This window comes from Moschus berezovskii, chromosome 11, assembly GCF_049115385.1.
Source record: "Moschus berezovskii isolate FMDL1 chromosome 11, NW_MosBer_1.0, whole genome shotgun sequence".
NCBI lineage: Eukaryota > Metazoa > Chordata > Mammalia > Artiodactyla > Moschidae > Moschus > Moschus berezovskii.
The window spans coordinates 44,801,337-44,820,320 of record NC_142470.1 but is presented as its reverse complement, the minus strand read 5'-3'; the positions used below and the strand labels follow the sequence as shown (position 1 = coordinate 44,820,320).

Sequence of the window (18,984 nt, the reverse complement as noted above, 5' to 3'; positions counted from 1 at the left end):
CCAGTCCTGGCTGCTTGGTTTCCTGGTCGTGCCGCAAAAGCACTATCTCAGATGTGCTGTACGTCCCCTCTAGAGAGCTGATCTCAGGCTGAGACTCTCCTGGTGGATATCAACCATCCAGTATCTCAGGAAAATGTAATTAGCAGCTGGGAGCCTGCTCACAGTTTGGTGGAAGGTGCCCTTTCTGGGGCTGAGATTGTAGCAGCCCCTTGCCTTCCAGCTCTGACTGTCAAAAGCCTGCTTCTCTGCCTCTGGGGCGGGGAGGGTCTGGTACACAGCAGGCTAGCTCTCTTTTGATATTTGCTCAGTCCTTTGTTCTGTGAGCAGGCCAGGCTGCACTTTAGGTTGTTAGGTTAGCGCCTTTCATGGAAAGATCTCTTTTCCGGCAGTTGAGATTAGGTTGTCTTTTTGTGGGAATTTTTTTTTCTTTTCTCCCGATTATGTTGCCTTCTGAGATTCCAAATCTCCCCACAAACCTGCGTGTGAGAGGGTTTTCTATTGTGTAGAAACCTCTCCTCCTTCACGACTCCCTCAGCAGTGGCCACAGGACTGGAAAGGTCAGTTTTCATTCCAATCCCAAAGAAAGGCAATGCGAAAGAATGTTCAAACTACTGCACAATTGCACTCATCTCACACGCTAGCAAATACTCAAAATTCTCCAAGCCAGGCTTCAACAGTACATGAACCATGAACTTTCAGATGTTCAAGCTGGGTTTAGGAAAGGCAGAGGAACCAGAGACCAAATTGCCAATATCTGCTGGATCATCAAAAAAGCAAGAGAGTTCCAGAAAAACATCTACTTTTGCTTTATTGCCTATGCAAAAGCCGATGACTGTGTGGATCAATCACTACAAACTGGAAAATTCTTAAAGAGATAGGAATACCAGACCACCTTACCTGCCTCTTGAGAAATCTGGTGCATGTCAAGAAGCAACAGTTAGAACTGGACATGGAATAACAGACTGGTTCCAAATCAGGAAAGGAGTACGTCAAGACTGTGTATATTGTCACCCTGCTTATTTAACTTATATGCAGAGTTCAGTTCAGTTCAGTCGCTCAGTCGTGTCCGACTCTCTGCGACCCCATGAATCACAACACGCCAGGTCTCCCTGTCCATCACCAGCTCCCGGAGTTCACTCAAACTCATGTCCACAGAGTCAGTGATGCCATCCAGCCATCTCATTCTGTCGTCCTCTTCTCCTCCCGCCCCCAACCTTTCCCAGCATCAGAGTCTTTTCCAGTGAGTCAACTCGTCACATGAGGTGGCCAAAGTATTGGAGTTTCAGCTTTAGCATCAGTCCTTCCAATGAACACCCAGGATTGATCTCCTTTAGAATGGACTGGTTGGATCTCCTTGCAGTCCAAGGGACTCTCAAGAGTCTTCTCCAGCACCACAGTTTAAAAGCATCGATTCTTCGGTGATCAGCTTTCTTCACAGTCCAACTCTCACATCCATACATGACCACGGGAAAAACCATAGCCTTGACTAGACGGACCTTTGTTGAAGCAGGTTTTAGAAAAGGCAGAGGCACCAGAGATCAAATTGCCAACATCCGCTGGATCATGGAGAAAGCAAGAGAGTTCCAGAAAAACATCTATTTCTGCTTTACTGACTATGCCAAAGCCTTTGACTGTGGGGATCACAATAAACTGTGGAAAATACTGAAAGAGATGGGAATACCAGACCACCTGACCTGCCTCTTGAGAAACCTGTATGCAAGTCAGGAAGCAACAGTCAGAACTGTACATGGAACAACAGACTGGTTCCAAATAGGAAAAGGAGTATGTCAAGGCTGTATATTGTCACCTTGCTTATTTAACTTATATGCAGAGTACATTATGAGGAACGCTGGGCTGGAAGAAGCACAAGCTGGAATCAAGATTGCTGGGAGAAATATCAATAACCTCAGATATGCAGATGACACCACCTTTATGGCAGAAAGTGAAGAGGAACTCAAAAGCCTCTTGTTGAAAGTGAAAGAGGAGAGTGAAAAGGTTGTCTTGAAGCTCAACATTCAGAAAACAAAGATCATGGCATCTGGTCCCATCACTTCATGGGAAATAGATGGAAAAACAGTGGAAACAGTGTCAGACTTTATTTTTTGGGGATCCAAAATCACTGCAGATGCTGACTGCAGCCATGAAATTAAAAGACGCTTGCTCCTTGGAAGGAAAGTTATGACCAACCTTGATAGTATATTAAAAAGCAGAGACATTACTTTGCCAACAAAGGTCCATCTAGTCAAGCCTATATGCAGAGTACATCATGTGAAATGCTGGGCTGGATGAAGCACAAGTTGGAATCAAGATTGCCAGGAGAAATATCAATAACCTCAGATATGCAGATGACACCACCTTTATGGCAGAAAGTGAAAAACTAAAGAGCCTCTTGATGAAAGTGAAAGAGGAGAGTGAAAAAGTTGGCTTAAAGCTCAACATTCAGAAAACTAGGATCATGGCATCTGGTCCCATCACTTCATGGCAAATAGATGGGGAAACAGTGAGAGACTTTATTTTCTTGGGCTCCAAAATCACTCCAGATGGTGACTGTAGCCATGAAATTAAAAGATGCTTGCTCCTTGGAAGGAAAGTTATGATCAACCTAAACAGCATATTTAAAAGCTACTTTGGCCATCTGATGCGAAGAACCAACTCATTGGAGAAAGCCCTGATGCTGGGAAAAATTGAAGGCAGGAGGAGAAGGGGACAATGAGGATGAGATGGTTGAATGGCATCACTGACTCGATGGACATGAGTTTGAGTAGGCTCTGGGAGTTGGTGATGGACAGGGAGGCCTGGTGTGCTGCAGTCCATGGAGTAGCAAAGAGTCAGAAATGACTGAGTGACTGAACTGAACTGAAGTTTATCCCAACTTTATTTTACAGCTCAGTATACATAGCAAAAGAAATGGTAAAGAGAGCATACAGGTCCCATTTACCAAATAGGTATTTTTGTCTATTACAAATTGAAAGTCAGACTAGTGGTAGTTTTTTTCCCCACAGATCCCTACAACAAGCATATATCAAATCAGTGAGCAAACAAAAAGCTGGTCTAATGGCTCTGTCTTTATGATTAAACTAGCTTGCTGATGCATTCCAGTGAGCACTGCTTCTATTCCAGGTGGTCAGCACATCTATCTAGTTAATGGCATCCGGAGGGAAATTCTTTACTGCCTGCCTGAGCTTCCTGCCTTTTGCCCCAGTAAGCTAGAGGCTACCTCAGTACTTTTCCTCAGAATGAGGTTAATTTTTGTCAAAATCATGATCCCTCTTAGTGGTGAAAGAAATATTCTGATTCTAAATCTCTTATTAGAATGAAGAGATAGGGCAAATTTTCATATACCAACACTCCCTAACCCCCTTTTAGGTTAACCCCTAATCCTACATTTCCTATAGACAAAACATCCACTCAGACTCAGTGTATATTTATCAAACATATTTCTGGGTCCTAGATGCTAACGGTAAACAAGACTGATTCAGTTCATGCTCTCAAAGCACTCACAATCTGGGGTGGGTTGGAGAGGGAATACAGAAAAGAGACATTCAACAAAGCAGTTGGGATACATTGTCATGGAAAAGAAAAGAAGCCTTAAGAGCTTGTAAAGGTGAGTGTAATTTAAGGTAGATGAACAAGGAATCCTTGCCCATGGAAGCAGCATTTAAACTGAAAAATAAATAGGAATTGACCAAGGAAGGGGAATAGTGGTGGTGGAACAACAGTGGTGGAAGACTCACAGGCAGTGGAAATAGCCAATAGAAAGAAACTCCAAGACATGAAGCAGCTAGGTAAGCAGAAGGAACAGCGAAAAGGCCAAAGTAGGCCTAAGTCAGACCATTCAGGGAGATATAGGTCACGGTAGAATTTGAACTTGATTATAACTTTTTACAGGACTCTGTGGAAAAGGGTGACACAAACATGTTTTTAAAAGATGTTTGACCACTCGGTGGAGAATGAATTAGTGGACATAACCAAGAAAACATGTGGAACTGGCAACTAGAAAGCTATCTGTTAGGGAATGAATGTTTGTGCGCCCCCACACCCAAAAGCATATTTTGAAGGCTTCATCCCCCACTGTGATGGTATTTGGAAGTGGGAATTTTGGGGGATAATTAAGTTTGAATGAGATTGTGAGGGTAAAATCCCCATGATGGGTGCCCTTATTAGAAGAGGAAGAGTGGACGATACCATTGTCTCTCCATCATGTGAGGATACAGTGAGAAGGTCTGTAGGCCAGGAAGAAGGCTCTCACCAGGAACTCAATCTACCACCACCTTGATCTGAACTTCCCAGATCTCATAACTGCTAGAAATAAATGTCTATTGTTTAAGAAATCCAGTATGTCTTTTGTTATTGCAGCTGGAGTCTGAATGGTCCAGCTGCTGGGCTAAAGTGGTGGTGATAAAGACAAAAAGCAGTAAACAGACTGAGAAGTATCCTTATAGACAGAATTGATAGTACTTGGTGACTGGCTGGACAAAGGGGCTAAGAAATAGGTAGATGTTAAGGATGATTCCTGGGCTTCCCAGGTGGCTCAGTGGTAAAGAATCCACCTGCCAATGCAGGAGACGTGAGTTCAGTCTCCAAGTTGAGAAGATCCCCTGGAGAAGGAAATGGCAACCTACTCCAGTATCCTTGCCTGGGAATTCTATGGACAGAGGAGCCAGGTGGGCTGCAGTCCATGGGGTCGTAAAAGAGTTGGACATTACTTAGTGACTAAAACAACAAAAAGGATCATTTCTAAGTTGATGATTCCTGGGTTCTTGACAAGAGCAACTGGGAGGATGGTGGGACTATTTAATGAGGTAGGAAACACTGGAGAAGAGAAAGAATTAGCACCATAAGTTTAGTAATAGATATGTCTAACTTGGAATGTCAATGTACTACTGCTGCTGCTGCTAAGTCGCTTCAGTCATGTCCGACTCTGTGCAACCAAATAGATAGCAGCCCACCAGGCTCCTCCGTCCCTGGGATTCTCCAGGCAAGAACACTGGAGTGGGTTGCCATTTCCTTCTCCAATGCACGAAAGTGAAAAGTGAAAGTGAAGTCGCTCAGTCGTGTCCGACTCTTAGCGACCCCATGGACCGCAGCCCACCAGGCTCCTCCGTCCATGGGATTCTCTAGGCAAGAACACTGGAGTGGGCTGCCATTTCCTTCTCCATAATCAATGTACTAGCTTTCTCAAAATATTAAGAAGGCAGTAAGATATATGAGTCTAGATCTAAGAGAAACCTGAATGAAGATATAAATTCAGAAGTTGCCAACATGTAGCTAATAATTGAAAGGACAGATGTGTATGAGATTCTTGAGGGAGTATAGACATGAGAGGAGGAGGGAAGGGAAGAGAAACAAAAGAAGGGGAGAGGGCCTGTAAGTCCATACAGGCATTCATCAGCATATATCAAATCAATGAACAAACAAACATTTATATAAATTGCTTTGTCATTTACTAAATGAGTAAATGGCTCCTAGAAGGTTTTAGAAAAGGCAGAGGAAACAGAGATCAAATTGCCAACATTCACTGGATCATCAAAAAAGCAAGAGAGTTCCAGAAAAACATCTATTTCTGCTTTATTGACTATGCCAAAGCCTTTGACTGTGGGGATCACAATAAACTGTGCGAAATTCTGAAAGAGATGGGAATACCAGACCACCTGACCTGCCTCTTGAGAAACCTGTATGCAGGTCAGGAAGCAACAGTTAGAACTGGACATGGAACAACAGACTGGTTCCAAATAGGGAAAGGAGTACATCAAGGCTGTATATTGTCACCCTGCTTATTTAACTTATATGCAGAGTACATCATGAGGAACGCTGGGCTGGAAGAAGCACAAGCTGGAATCAAGATTGCCGGGAGAAATATCAATAACCTCAGATATGCAGATGATACCACCCTTATGGCAGAAAGTGAAGAGGAACAAAAAAGCCTCTTGATGAAAGTGAAAGAAGAGAGTGAAAAGGTTGGCTTGAAGCTCAACATTCAGAAAACAAAGATCATGGCATCTGGTCCCATCACTTCATGGCAAATAGATGGGGAAACAGTGGAAACAGTGGCTGACTTTATTGGGGGGGGCTCCAAAATCACTGGAGATGGTGATTGCATCCATGAAGTTAAAAGATGCTTACTCCTTGGAAGGAAAGTTCTGACCAACCTAGACAGCATATTAAAAAGCAGAGACATTACTTTGCCAACAAAGGTCTGTCTAGTCAAGGCTATGGTTTTTCCATTGGTCATGTATGGATGTGAGAGTTGGACTATAAAGAGAGCTGAATGCCAAAGAATTGATGCTTTTGAACTGTGGTGTTGGAGAAGACTCTTGAGAGTCCCCTGGACTGCAAGGAGATCCAACCAGTCCCTCCTAAAGGAGATCAGTCCTGGGTGTTCATTGGAAGGACTGATGTTGAAGCTGAAACTCCAATACTTTGGCCACCTGATGTGAAGAGCTGACTCATTGGAAAAGACCCTGATGCTGGAAAAGATTGAGGGCAGGAGGAAAAGGGGATGACAGAGGATGAGATGGTTGGATGGCATCACTGACTTGATGGACATGGGTTTGGGTGGACTGTGGGAGTTGGTGATGGACAGGGAGGCCTGGCGTGCTGCAGTTCATGGGGTTGCCAAGAGTCGGACACAACTGAACGACTGAACTGAACTGAACTGAGAAGCTTACTTGTGAAAAAAATATGAGGTAGAGAGAGGGATTGATGGCATGAATGTGAGGGAGGATTTTCTTAATATGGTAGATATTTGAACATGTTTGATTTCCTGAAAGTTCTCTTCAAAAAGGAAAAAAAAAGTAACTCCATTGGACATTATAATTAATTTCTCCCAAATATTTTTCATTCATATTGTGGGTCAGGAGATCTATTCTGATAGAATTTGACCAAAAAAAAAAAAAAAATCTAACAAACTAAGAAAAAGGGGGATGGGGGATGGAAAGGATTATTTATCACTTTATGTCATTTAAAAGTCCATGGTTAGGAATGACTTAGGACACAGTGATATTTAGAGGCTCAAATAATCAACCAGGAACCAATTTTTCCCATCTCTCAGCTTTACTTTCATTCATTTATTCATTTGAAAATATTCATTGAAAAGCTACTATGTCTATTTTAAGCACTAGTGATACAGTGATACAAAAAACAAGTCCAATTTCACTACTTCTTTTCAGCATTGTACTGGAAGTTCTACCAGTGCAATAAGTTAAGAAAAAGAAATTTTAATAGCGTAAGAATTTGGGATAAGTAAACGTATTATTATATTTAGATAATATAACTGTGTATTTAGGAAACCTCAATGAATCTACTTGAATTAATTAGCCAGTAAGCCAGAATGAAAGTGGAACCCCAGTTCTACAACTGCAAGGAACTGAATTGCAGCAATTATTAGTGAACTTAGAAGAGGACTCTCAGCTTGAGGTGAGATCATAGGCATGGTTGACACTGATTCAGCCTGGTGAGACTTTGAGCGGGATGACCTAGCTAACTCATAGTCATGATTGACTCATGAAAACAGTGAGATAATAACTTTGTTTTTTAAGAAGCTAGGTTTGTGATAACTTGTTATACAACAATGGAAAACCAATATAGAAGGTCAACACACAAAATTCAATTGTTTTTCTATATACTAGCAAGAAACAGAAAAAATGTTTAGATTGTTACCATTGACAATTGCACAGATGTATCAAATACCTAGGAATAAATCTAATTAAAGAATGTAAGACATCTACACAGAAAATTATAGAACTTTTTGAGAGAAATTGAAGATAACCTAAATAAATGGAAACGTGTACTGTTCATGGGTTAGAATTTCTATGTTGTAAATAAGTCAACCTGTCCAAATTAATCTATGGATTTAATGCAATCCCAATGAAAATCTCAACAGATTGAAAATAACAAATATTGTCTATGATGTGGAGCAACAGGTACATAACAGGATAAATCGGTATGATCACTTTTTTTTTTGATAGAAGAAATTTTTTATGGTACTATCACTTTGGAAAATAATTTTACATCTTCTAAAATTGCACATACGTACATTCATGTATACTCTATGACCTAGCAATTCTACTCTTATTAATATATCCAATAAAATACATATATATGTTCATCAAGGGCATTTATAATAATTTTGAGTGATAGAAGCCAGACACATAAGAATGAACACTATACTTCAATTTACACAAAATTGGAAAACTCAAAACTATGGTGTTAATAGTCAAGAGGAGAGATTGGGAGAAGTATGAGGTAAATAATATTCTATTTCTTGATCTGGGTATTAGCTAAATGTGTATTCACTTTGTAATACTTGTTTACTCAAAGTAGTTTTGTGTTTTGTTTTTTTTCTGTATGTGAGTAATGTATCAATAAAAAGATTTTAAAACCATGCCAAGCTTCCTACCCTTGTGGACTTTATATTCTACTGTGAGGCTCCCTGCTCTCCTCTGTGTTGTCTGGCTTCAGCCTCAGGCTTTCAAGCTGTGGGAAGAAATAGGAAGACAGCTTCCAGAAGCTCCTCCTCTACAACTTCCCACATTCAAAGCAGAAGCCAAGGCACTTTACTTTCTGAGTCTTAGAGACTCACCTAAAGGTCCAGGTTGTCTCTCTCTGGCTCTGACTGGGTGATAATTTCCATCACTGAGGTCAGTGTGAGGTTCTTAACTGGCCAGCCCTGAACCACAGTCAACTTCAGCAGAACACACAAGGTAAGAATGAGGAAAGATGTGGTTCTCCAGAAAAAGAAAAATGAAATAAAACAAAAAACAAAACTGGGGCCCCATTTCAGAAGAGGAAGTAAATGTAGGCTGAAAACCTAGGAAAGCTACACAGCGGGTCTCCTGCAAGTGAAAACCCAGATTTGCTACTTCTTATTAGGTCAACTTACCCTTCATCTCTTGCATTTATAACACATTTCAAAGATTTGTGTTGCTTACTTCTTCCACTGTTAACAAGATTGCAAACAGACTCCTTTCTTCTCTTTCATTCACTGAATAGGGTACTCCCTGTTTCTCTGGCTTTAAGACAAGCTAAAAACAACCAAACAGAAATTAATAGCAAAAATCCATTTGGAGTTTCCAATGTCTGTGTCTGCTAGAAAGTACAATGGTTAACAAAAAAATAATCAGACCTTGGAAAATAAGTTTTATTTCTACAAACCTTTCAGATGCCTTAGGGACTGCCTCCTCTGATAAGCTTTATTTACCATCTCCTTCCTTGATCTGATTTACTCAGCTTCTGTGACTCTGCTTATACTGTATCAGAATTTTCTGTTTTATCTGTCTCACCCTTTGCCTCATGCATTTCTTTAGGACAGGCTTTGGCCTATATGGCTTACCTGGTGGCTCAGACCATCAAGAGTCTGCCTACAATGCAGGAGACCTGAGTATGATCCCTGGGTCAGGAAGATCTCCTGGAGAAGGGAATGGCAACTCACTCCAGTATTCCTGCCTGGAGAATCCCATGGACAGAGGAGACTGGCAGGCCACAATTCATGGGGTCACAGGTCAGACACAACTAATGACTAACACATATGACTTGGCCTATATCTCTGTATCATCAGTTCAAAGTTCAATGTCTGGGACAAATATGATGGATGGTCAATAAGTATTTTCTGAATGAGTGCTTCATATCCAAATTGAATTTAATTCTGATAACAACCTGTGAGATAGAGATTATTAACTTGAGGTTTGGAGAGGTAAGGTAGGTGACTTGCTCAAGATCACACACAGTTAAGTGGAGTCAAGATTTGAGTTTGGAACTATCTGATGCCTAAGTCTGGGCTCTTGGCCACTGCCTTGGTCAAAAATGTTTATTTATTTGGAATAAGTTTCAGACGCTAATTTTCAAAAGTTGTCCAAAATTAGATCCTACGTGCTTTACTAAGCCTTTCTGTCATTCACCTTCACGTATCTTTTCTCACAGCCTCCCAACAAACTTGGGTTTCCTTGCATCTGTCTTTGCTAGGCTCTGCCAATTCTGCCTGCTAATCTCATCTCTTCTTTGAGGATCAGCTCAGATGTCATCTCTTTGATGAAATCTTCCCTTATCATTTAGCCAAAAGTGACATCCTTCTCTTCTCAATTGCCACATCCTGTATTTCCTGAAATACGGACATTACATTTATGACACACTAGCTCTTGCTCAAGCTATTAGCAGACCTCTTCGGCTCCATATTAGACTATTGCTCCATGGCCTGTCCCCCTCTGGCCCCTAGCACAGTGACTTGCACATGGTAGATGAATTAATGGTGGTAATGGTGATTTTTTGGTATGCTACCCATCTACCTTGCTGTCTAGGGCTTGTTGTTATTGTTTAGTCAATAGGTCCTGTCTAATTCTTTTATGATGCCATGGACCATAGCTTGCCTTACTTCCAGGCAAGAATACTGGAGTAGGTTGCCATTTTCTTCTCCAGAGGATCTTCCTGACCCAGGGATTGAACTCACATCTCCTGCTTGACAGGCAGATTATTTACAACTGAGCCACCTGGGAAGACCATCTAGGGCTTGCAGCTGCTGCTGCTAAGTCACTCCAGTCATGTCCGACTCTGTGTGACCCCATAGACAGAAGCCCACCAGGCACCCCGTCCCTGGGATTCTCCAGGCAAGAACACTGGAGTGGGTTGCCATCTCCTTCTCCAATGCATGAAAGTGAAAAGTGAAAGTGAAGTCGCTCTAGGCCTTCGGACTATGCAAATCATCGTTAAGTTGCCTCATATTCCATTTTCTCCTCTTATCACATAATCTGCATGGTTTCTTGGGACTCAAAGGGATCTTTTAAAAAGTTCTTTCACTGTCGTATAGTTGATTTACAAGATTGCTTTAGTTTCAGGTGTACAGCACAGCAATTCAATTTGGGTTGTTTTTTTTTGGACACTATATTCCACTATAGGTTATTAAAAGATATTGGGTATAATTCCCTGTGCTATACAGTAAATCCTTACTGTTTATCTATTTTTTAAAATTTTATTACACTATAGTTGATGTAAAACATTGTGTTAGCTTCTGCTGTACAGCAAAATGAATCATTTATACACATATCAAACAGATCCTTTGCATTTAGAACCACCAGCTCTTAAGCTGGAAAATTGATGTATAGAGGGGGTTTTGATATCTGTTCACAATGTGATTTCTCACATTGTTTAGTGACATGGCTCTGTGAATAACATGTTTTTTTAGTTTAGAGGGCCCAGTAACTGTAAGAGGAAAAAATAATAATTCTGGATATTTTAGAGCTGAGGTAATTTGGTCTGTTAACAATAAAAACTGAAGTCAACCAGAACTCAACTAGAATTAAATGGCACCTCCAATTACACACACACACACAGAGAGAGAGAGAGAGAGAGAGAAAGAAAGAGAGAGGATTTGCCCTTAGGAGAAACAAATGACAACACAGTATTATCAGGTACACTCAACCACTAGCAACACCTGCCTCCTTTCAATAACACCACCGTTTCCAGAAATGAAGCCACTCAAAATTTTGAACCATTCAACTAGATAAAGATGTACCAGAAAATTCATTTAATCAGCATGTGTCATTTCCCACAAATTGTGGTTACTGCTAAGTCACTTCAGTCGTGTCCAACTCTGTGCGACCGCATAGACGGCAGCCTACCAGGATCCCCCCTCCCTGGGATTCTCCAGGCAAAAACACTGGAGTGGGTTGTCATTTCCTTCTCCAATGCATGAAAGTGAAAAGTGAAAGTGAAGTCACTCAGTCGTGTCCAACTCTTTGAGACCCCATGGACTACAGCCTACCAGGTTCCTCCGTCCATGGGATTTTCCAGGCAAGAGTACTAGAGTGGGGTGCCATTGCCTTCTCCGCAAATTGTGGTTAAGTAGTATTATATTTTGGGTTTCCCTGGTAGCTCCGACAGTAAAGCATCTGCTTGCAATGCAGGACACCTAAGTTTGATCCAAGTGGGGAAGATCCCCTGGAGAAGGGAATGACAACCCACTCCAGTATTGTTGCCTAGAGAATTCCATGGACAGACCATGGGGTGGCGAAGAGTTGGACATGACTGAGCGACTAACACACACACAGTGTTATGTCTTTTAAGACTACAGTGGGCTGTCTAGGAGTTGTGGGCAAGTATAATTCCTTAAGAAACAACAACTTTGCAAACTTCTTTAAACTAACTAGAAATATGAGCCTTTAAAAAAAATAGACCAGAATCCTCAAGTTACAGGTGGAACAGAAGATTCTGGTGTGTCTTGTTTTCTGCTAAATTGCAGGCTTCTGCAAGGAACAGGTTTCAAGTTTCACTGCAGCAACTGACTCAAAGTGATTATTTAGCCTGCAAGAGAGAAAAAGAGTATAAAGGAACATGATTGAGGTACTGAAAATTGCAATTAAAGAGGCTCATGAAACTTGAACTGTTCCTCCTTTTAATCTGGTTGAACAATACATGAATAAGAACATTTAAAATAAAGTTTAATATTAATGGAAATACTACAGAAGCAACTATGATTTCATGAGATATTTTTAAAGGGGTAGTATTTATAATGGCAAGGAAGGGCATGGAGAGAAAGGCTGAAATAAGAAATATATTTTTAACTGAGTAACCATATATATTAGCATTTAATGACAAACAACAATATCAAATTTCAGGTGACTAGAACCCAAGAACTTGGTGGGCTCATGCTGAAGATTCTGCTGTATCTATAATAGCTGCTGCAAGGTTGGAGGCAAATCAGCATGGTAAGTGAAGTGGCCAATATATCAGATCTGTTCAGAGGATAATGATGGTGGTGGTGGGAGCTGGTATATTCATAGCTACTTCCTCATTATTTGAAAAAGAATTTCTCTTAGTTTCTTTTTGTTTTATTTTTCTTCATTTCTTGGATTACTCTCCCTGGGCCTCTGCCTACCTGCCCCACATCTGCAAATACACATTCTACCTCTTCTTTGAATAAACTTTTAAAAATGCAGTTTATTCCAGAAAGTGACTTTTGAGTTCACTTATATGAAAAAGCAAGATTCTTCTCTTTATCTCTCCTCTGTACCACTTGTGAAGCATTAGTCATTTTCTGCCTTTTAATATGAACACATATTATGAGGCTTGTTTCTTATACTAGACATGAAGCATAAGATTCAAGATTTATCTCTGTATTCTCTATCATTCTTTCATATACACACACACACATATATATATATACATTATATATAAAGACAAAAACAAATATTTGTGAATAATTATAAATTTGTGTTTAACAAATGGAATAGGAGACATGGAGTTGCATCGATATAACTTTGTCTTATCCAAATTCTCTTTGACTCATGTCTCATCTTCTCAAAGGCTAAAGATGTAGTTCTTAGGACTTCACAGGCTAAGCATTGTCAGTGTTAAGACAACATGATATCATGCTGAACTGTTTGATAAGGCTGGTAGGTCAATAAATGCACTGTTAACAATTTTGATTAATGCATGGGATTTTTTTAATGTTGATTATTAGTGTTCCTACCAATACTTTGGCCACCTCATGAAAAGAGTTGACTCATTGGAAAAGACTCTGATGCTGGGAGGGGTTGGGGGCAGGAGGAGAAGGGGACAACAGAGAATGAGATGGCTGGATGGCATCACCGACTTGATGGATGTGAGTCTGAGTGAACTCCGGGAGTTGGTGATGGACAGGGAGGCCTGGCGTGCTGTGATTCATGGGGTCACAAAGAGTTGGACACGACTGAGCAACTGGATTGAACTGAACTGAACTAAACTGATAGATAAGATGCGATGATGATTTTACAAGGTATTGGCTATGATTACATTGCCTGTAAGAATAATGATGACATACATTGTATTTGTTTTGAGTACTATTTTGGTAGTTGCTTTTTTTTTTTTTGCAGGTTTTTCTTTAAATCCTTCACAAATTTATGGTGGGTTTGGACTAATTGAGTGGTTGTGGTATTGTAATAAATTTTGGTGTATCATTTTGTGCTTTTAAAAAAAGACAACATATGACAGACGTCTTTCAGTATCTCTATGTGAATTAATTATCAATTTAATTATATTTTAATGCCAGAGAGGTCTTGATATTTAGAGGAACCATTAGAGGCTCCTTTTGAAGTACTCAGCATCCAGTCAATCATAAAGGAAATCAGTTCTGAATATTCATTGGAAGAACTGATGCTGAAACTGAAACTCCAATGCTTTGGCCACCTGATGAGAAGAACTGACTCACTGGAAGGCAGGAGGAGAAGGGGACAACAAGGATGAGATGGTTGGATGGCATCACCGACTCAATGGACATGAATTTGAGCAAGCTCCAGGAGTTGGTGATGGACAGAGAAAACTGGCATGCTGCAGTCTATGGGGTCGCAAAGAGTCGGACTGAGCGACTGAACTGAACTGAATGTATTTTCTTATAATTTTAACACATGGAGATGGTTTTTTTTTTTTTTTTTTTACTGTTTTAGTACAATAAAAGTCACTCTTTTTGGTGCATAGCATTATATGTTTTGACAAACATAGTCACATAATCAAGACACAGAACACTGCCATCACTCAGGCTATTCCTTTGTCAGTCCATCCTCTCACCACAAACCCTTGACAACCACTGACCTGTTCTCTGTCCCTATATAAATGGAATCAGATAATATATAGCCTCTTAAGTCTGGCATCTTTCACTCAGCATAATGCATTTGAGATTCATCCATATTTCTGGCATTTCAATAATTTATATCTTTTAATTGCTGAATGCTAGATCATCGAAAAAGCAAAAGAGTCCCAGAAAAACATCTATTTCTGCTTTATTGACTATGCCAAAGCCTTTGACTGTGTGGATCACAATAAACTGTGGGAAATTCTTCATGAGACGGGAATACCAGACCACCTGTCCTGCCTCTTGAGAAACCTATATGCAGGTCAGGAACCAACAGTTAGAACTGGACATGGAACAACAGACTGGTTCCAAATAGGAAAAGGAGTACATCAAGGCTGTATATTGTCATCCTGCTTATTTAAATTATATGCAGAGTACATCATGAGAAATGCTGGGCTGGAGGAAGCACAAGCTGGAATCAAGACTGCCAGGAGAAATATCAATAACCTCAGATATGCAGATGACACCACCCTTATGGCAGAAAGTGAAGAGGAACGAAAAAGCCTCTTGATGAAAGTGAAAGAGGAGAGTGAAAAAGTTGGCTTGAAGCTCAACATTCAGAAAACTAAGATCACGGCATCCGGTCCCATCACTTCATGGCAAATAGATGGGGAAACAGTGGAAACAGTGTCAGACTTTATTTGGGGGGGCTCCAAAATCACTGAAGATGCTGACTGCAGCCATGAAGTTAAAAGATGCTTACTCCTTGAAAGGAAAGTTCTAACCAACCTAGAAAGCATATTAAAAAGCAGAGATATTACTTTGCCAACAAAGGTCTGTCTAGTCAAGGCTATTGTTTTTCCATTGGTCATGTATGGATGTGAGAGTTGGACTATAAAGAGAGCTGAATGCCAAAGAATTGATGCTTTTGAACTGTGGTGTTGGAGAAGACTCTTGAGAGTCCCTCGGACTGTAAGGAGATCCAACCAGTCCATCCTAAAGGAGATCAGTCCTGGGTGTTCATTGGAAGGACTGATGTTGAAGATGAAACTCTGATACTTTGGCCACCTGATGTGAAGAGCTGACTCATTGGAAAAGAACCTATGCTGGGAATGATTGAGGGCAGGAGAAGGGGATGACAGAGGATGTGATGGTTGGATGGCATCACCGACTCGATGGACATGGACTTGGGTGGACTCCAGCAGTTGGTGATGGACAGGGAGGCCTGGCATGCTGCGGTTCATGGGGTCTCAAAGAGTTGGACACAAGTGAGCGACTGAACTGAACTGATTCCATGGCACAGAGGTATAACAATTGAAGGATATTGGGTTATTTCTAGACTTTTTCTATTTTGAATACATCTGTTATAAATATTCACATACAAGTTTTTTTGTGAACATATAGTTTCATTTCTCTTGGGTATATACCTAGGAGTGGGATTATTTGGTCATAAGTTAAGTGTGTAGCTTCATGAAAACTGCCAACTTGTTTCCAAATTTTTTTCAGAATTTTTCATCCCCATTAACTGTATATAATTGCTCTGCCTCCTAGCACTTGGTATAAGTTTTGTTTTTAGAAGACACTCTAATGAGTGTGTATAGTGGTAGCTCATTGTGGTTTTAATTTGTTATTTCCCTAATGACCAAAGATTTTGTGCATCTTTTCATGTGTTAACCCTTATTTGCTATCTATCCTTTTTGGTGAAATATACGTTGAAATATTTTTTTCCGTTAAAAAATTGAGCAGTTTGTTTCATATAACTTACCTTTATTTTAATAATTTTTTAAAATCACATAATTAATTAATTAGAAACAGAAGAAAATTAAAATCAACTATGAATACTTAATAGGAGATAACTATTTTTAAATATTGGTATATGTACTTTCCATCTATTTTTGTTAATGTGGGTTTACCTTGAATCTCCAGCCTTAAATATGTAAACAGGGTCAGCAAGTAGTAAGTCAAATGTTACTCAGATCCATTTGTACACCTTGCTTACAAAATGTTTAGGAGAATGGAGGATGCTTCAATGGAAAAACTACATAGCCCCAGAAAAAGATATTTTCACACACTGGCGTTAGGTAATTGGCCAATAAAAAAGGTACTAGCTGATCATCCTAAGAGAAGCCTGTCATTGGACTGCTCCCTTCACCTCAGCAAGTGCTTTCAAATAACTTTTTTAGTTGATTTTGTCACTTAAAAGAACAGAGATCTAAAAGTCACCAGACAATTAAGAAAAGCCTTGGGGGACTTCCTTGGCAGTGCACTCCTAGCTTCCAATGCAGGGGACATGGGTTCGATCCCTTGCTGGGGAACCCAGATCCCACATGCTGAAAAGAGCAACCAAAAAATTAAAAAGTAAAGCCTTGAAATATTGCTCAGCCATAAAAAAGAATGAAGTAATGCCATTTGCAACAACACAGATGGACCTAGAGATTATCAGAATAAATAAATCAGACAGACAAAGACAAATACCATATACCACTTACACGTGGAATCTAAAAAATGAGACAAATAAAACTATTTACAAAACAGAAACAGACTCAGAAAACAAATTTAGGATTGCCAAAGGGGAAAGATAGGGGAAGGGGTACATTAGAAGGTTGGGATTAACATATACACAATACTATATATAAAATAAATAATTAACAACGACCTACTATATAGCACAGGGAACTCTACTCAATACCCTGTAATAACATATATGGAAAATAATCTGAAAATGAATAGATAATATGTATGTGTTGGTGGTTGAGTCAAGAAGTCCTCTTGGACTCTTGCAACCCCATGGAATTACTGTAGCCTCCCAGGCTCCTCTGTCTGTGGGATTTCCCAGGTAAGAATACTGGAGTGGGTTGCTATTTCCTTCTACAAGGGATCCTCCCAACCCAGAAATCAAACATGTGTCTCCTGTATTGTAGGCAAATTCTTTACCACTGAGCAACCAGGGAACTACATCACTTTGCTGCACACCTGAAGCTAACACACAACACTGTAAATCAACTGTACTCCAATATAGATAAATATTTTTTTAAAAAGCTCACAACATCAGAGACAACTAAAAAAAGAACTTGGGGAAAACAAACCTGATACAGGATGCAGAAAAAAAATATTTTAAAAAATAATTTGAAAACTAAAAATCTGATCACTGAAATGAAAAGTCCCAAAGAAGCTCAGGAGAATATTGAAGACAAAGAAGATAAAGAGATAGAAAGTAGGAGAAAAATGGAAAAGACTTAAAAAATCAAACAGAAATTCCATTGTTTAGAGTTCCAGTTCCAGGAGCACAGAACAAAAATGAAGGAGAAAAAATTATAAATGAAATCCTAGAAAATTTATTTAATGTGAAGAACGTGAATCTCCAGGTTGAAATATCCAACCCAAAGATTGAAAAAAAGGCCTGTAACAAGGAGATGATGAGGAAATATTAGTGCACTGAAAATAAAAATCTTAAGAGCTTCCAAAGAGGGTAAAGACGATTAAATCAACAGTATCACTCAATTTTGGAATGACAATGGAATAATATCGTCAACATTCTGAAGTGAAATTTTGTTTAGCTAAGATTTTATATCCAACCAATATAGTGTGAGGGTAGAATAAAGACATTTTCAGAGATTCAAAATTTCAAAAATTTATGTCATCACCGACTCTGTGGACATGAGTTTGAGTGTACTCCGGGAGTTGGTGATGGATAGGGAGGCCTGGCGTGCTGTGATTCATGGGGTCGCGGAGAGTCGGACATGACTGAGCGACTGAACTGAACTGAACTGATACCCTTTCCAAAGAGATTATTATTTCAGAGCTATAAGAGAGTCAACTAAGATGACAAGGAGTCCAGGAAACGAAAGTGCTAACCCAGAGGATGTGAGAGAAGTCCTAGAATGACAACCATACCTCAAAGCCTAGGGTTCATCCAGTCTTGATTAGATCAAGAAGAGAGGGGACATTTTTCTGAGAAAAAAAAAAATGGAACTGTTAGATTGACAATTTTGTGTGTGGAGACTTGAAAAAAATTTTTTAAAAATATTGCTGGCCATTTGAGACTCGAAAACCTTTATATATATAGTCATAATTATGTAAATTCTTATTACTGAATTAATAAAAATATTTTTGCCTGTGACATTTTTGCCAAGAAGTCTTGCCATGTGACATTTAAAGTGAAAGTCACTCAGTTGGATACAACTCTTTGTGACCCCATGGACTACACAGTCCATGGAATTTTCCAGGCCAGAATACTAGAGTGGGTAGCTGGTCCCTTCCCCAGGGGATCTTCCCAAGCCAGGGATAGAATCCAGGTTTCCCACGTTGCAGACAGGTTCTTTACCAGCTGAGCCACCAGGGAAGCCCCATGACATTTAAAGATTATCATAAAGATATAGTGGGAGGAGGTAGGGAAGGGAAGTGGAGGTTGAATAAAAGAGGTAAATTCTCCACCACCATAACAGGAT

General features: G+C 39.9%; 2 protein-coding genes across 3 annotated transcripts in view; both read right to left on the bottom strand.

The window, feature by feature from the left end:
* The window catches only part of VPS54 (VPS54 subunit of GARP complex), a 173,638-nt gene that overhangs the window by 123,866 nt on the left and 30,788 nt on the right, over positions 1–18,984 (bottom strand). Inside the window, exon 3 of one of the 2 annotated variants that reach the window (XM_055401023.2) lies at positions 8,882–9,023. The exons of the other annotated variant lie outside the window; for it this stretch is intronic. The gene's annotated coding sequence lies outside the window, so the exon portion shown is untranslated. The remainder of the gene's footprint in view (positions 1–8,881; positions 9,024–18,984) is intronic. 2 annotated transcript variants of the gene reach the window in all.
* LOC148776133 (uncharacterized) overlaps positions 1–18,984 on the bottom strand; it is a 72,567-nt gene that overhangs the window by 38,862 nt on the left and 14,721 nt on the right. Inside the window, exon 2 of the mRNA XM_088841782.1 lies at positions 8,931–9,023. Within this exon, the coding sequence (XP_088697908.1) occupies positions 8,931–9,023 (93 nt within the window). The remainder of the gene's footprint in view (positions 1–8,930; positions 9,024–18,984) is intronic.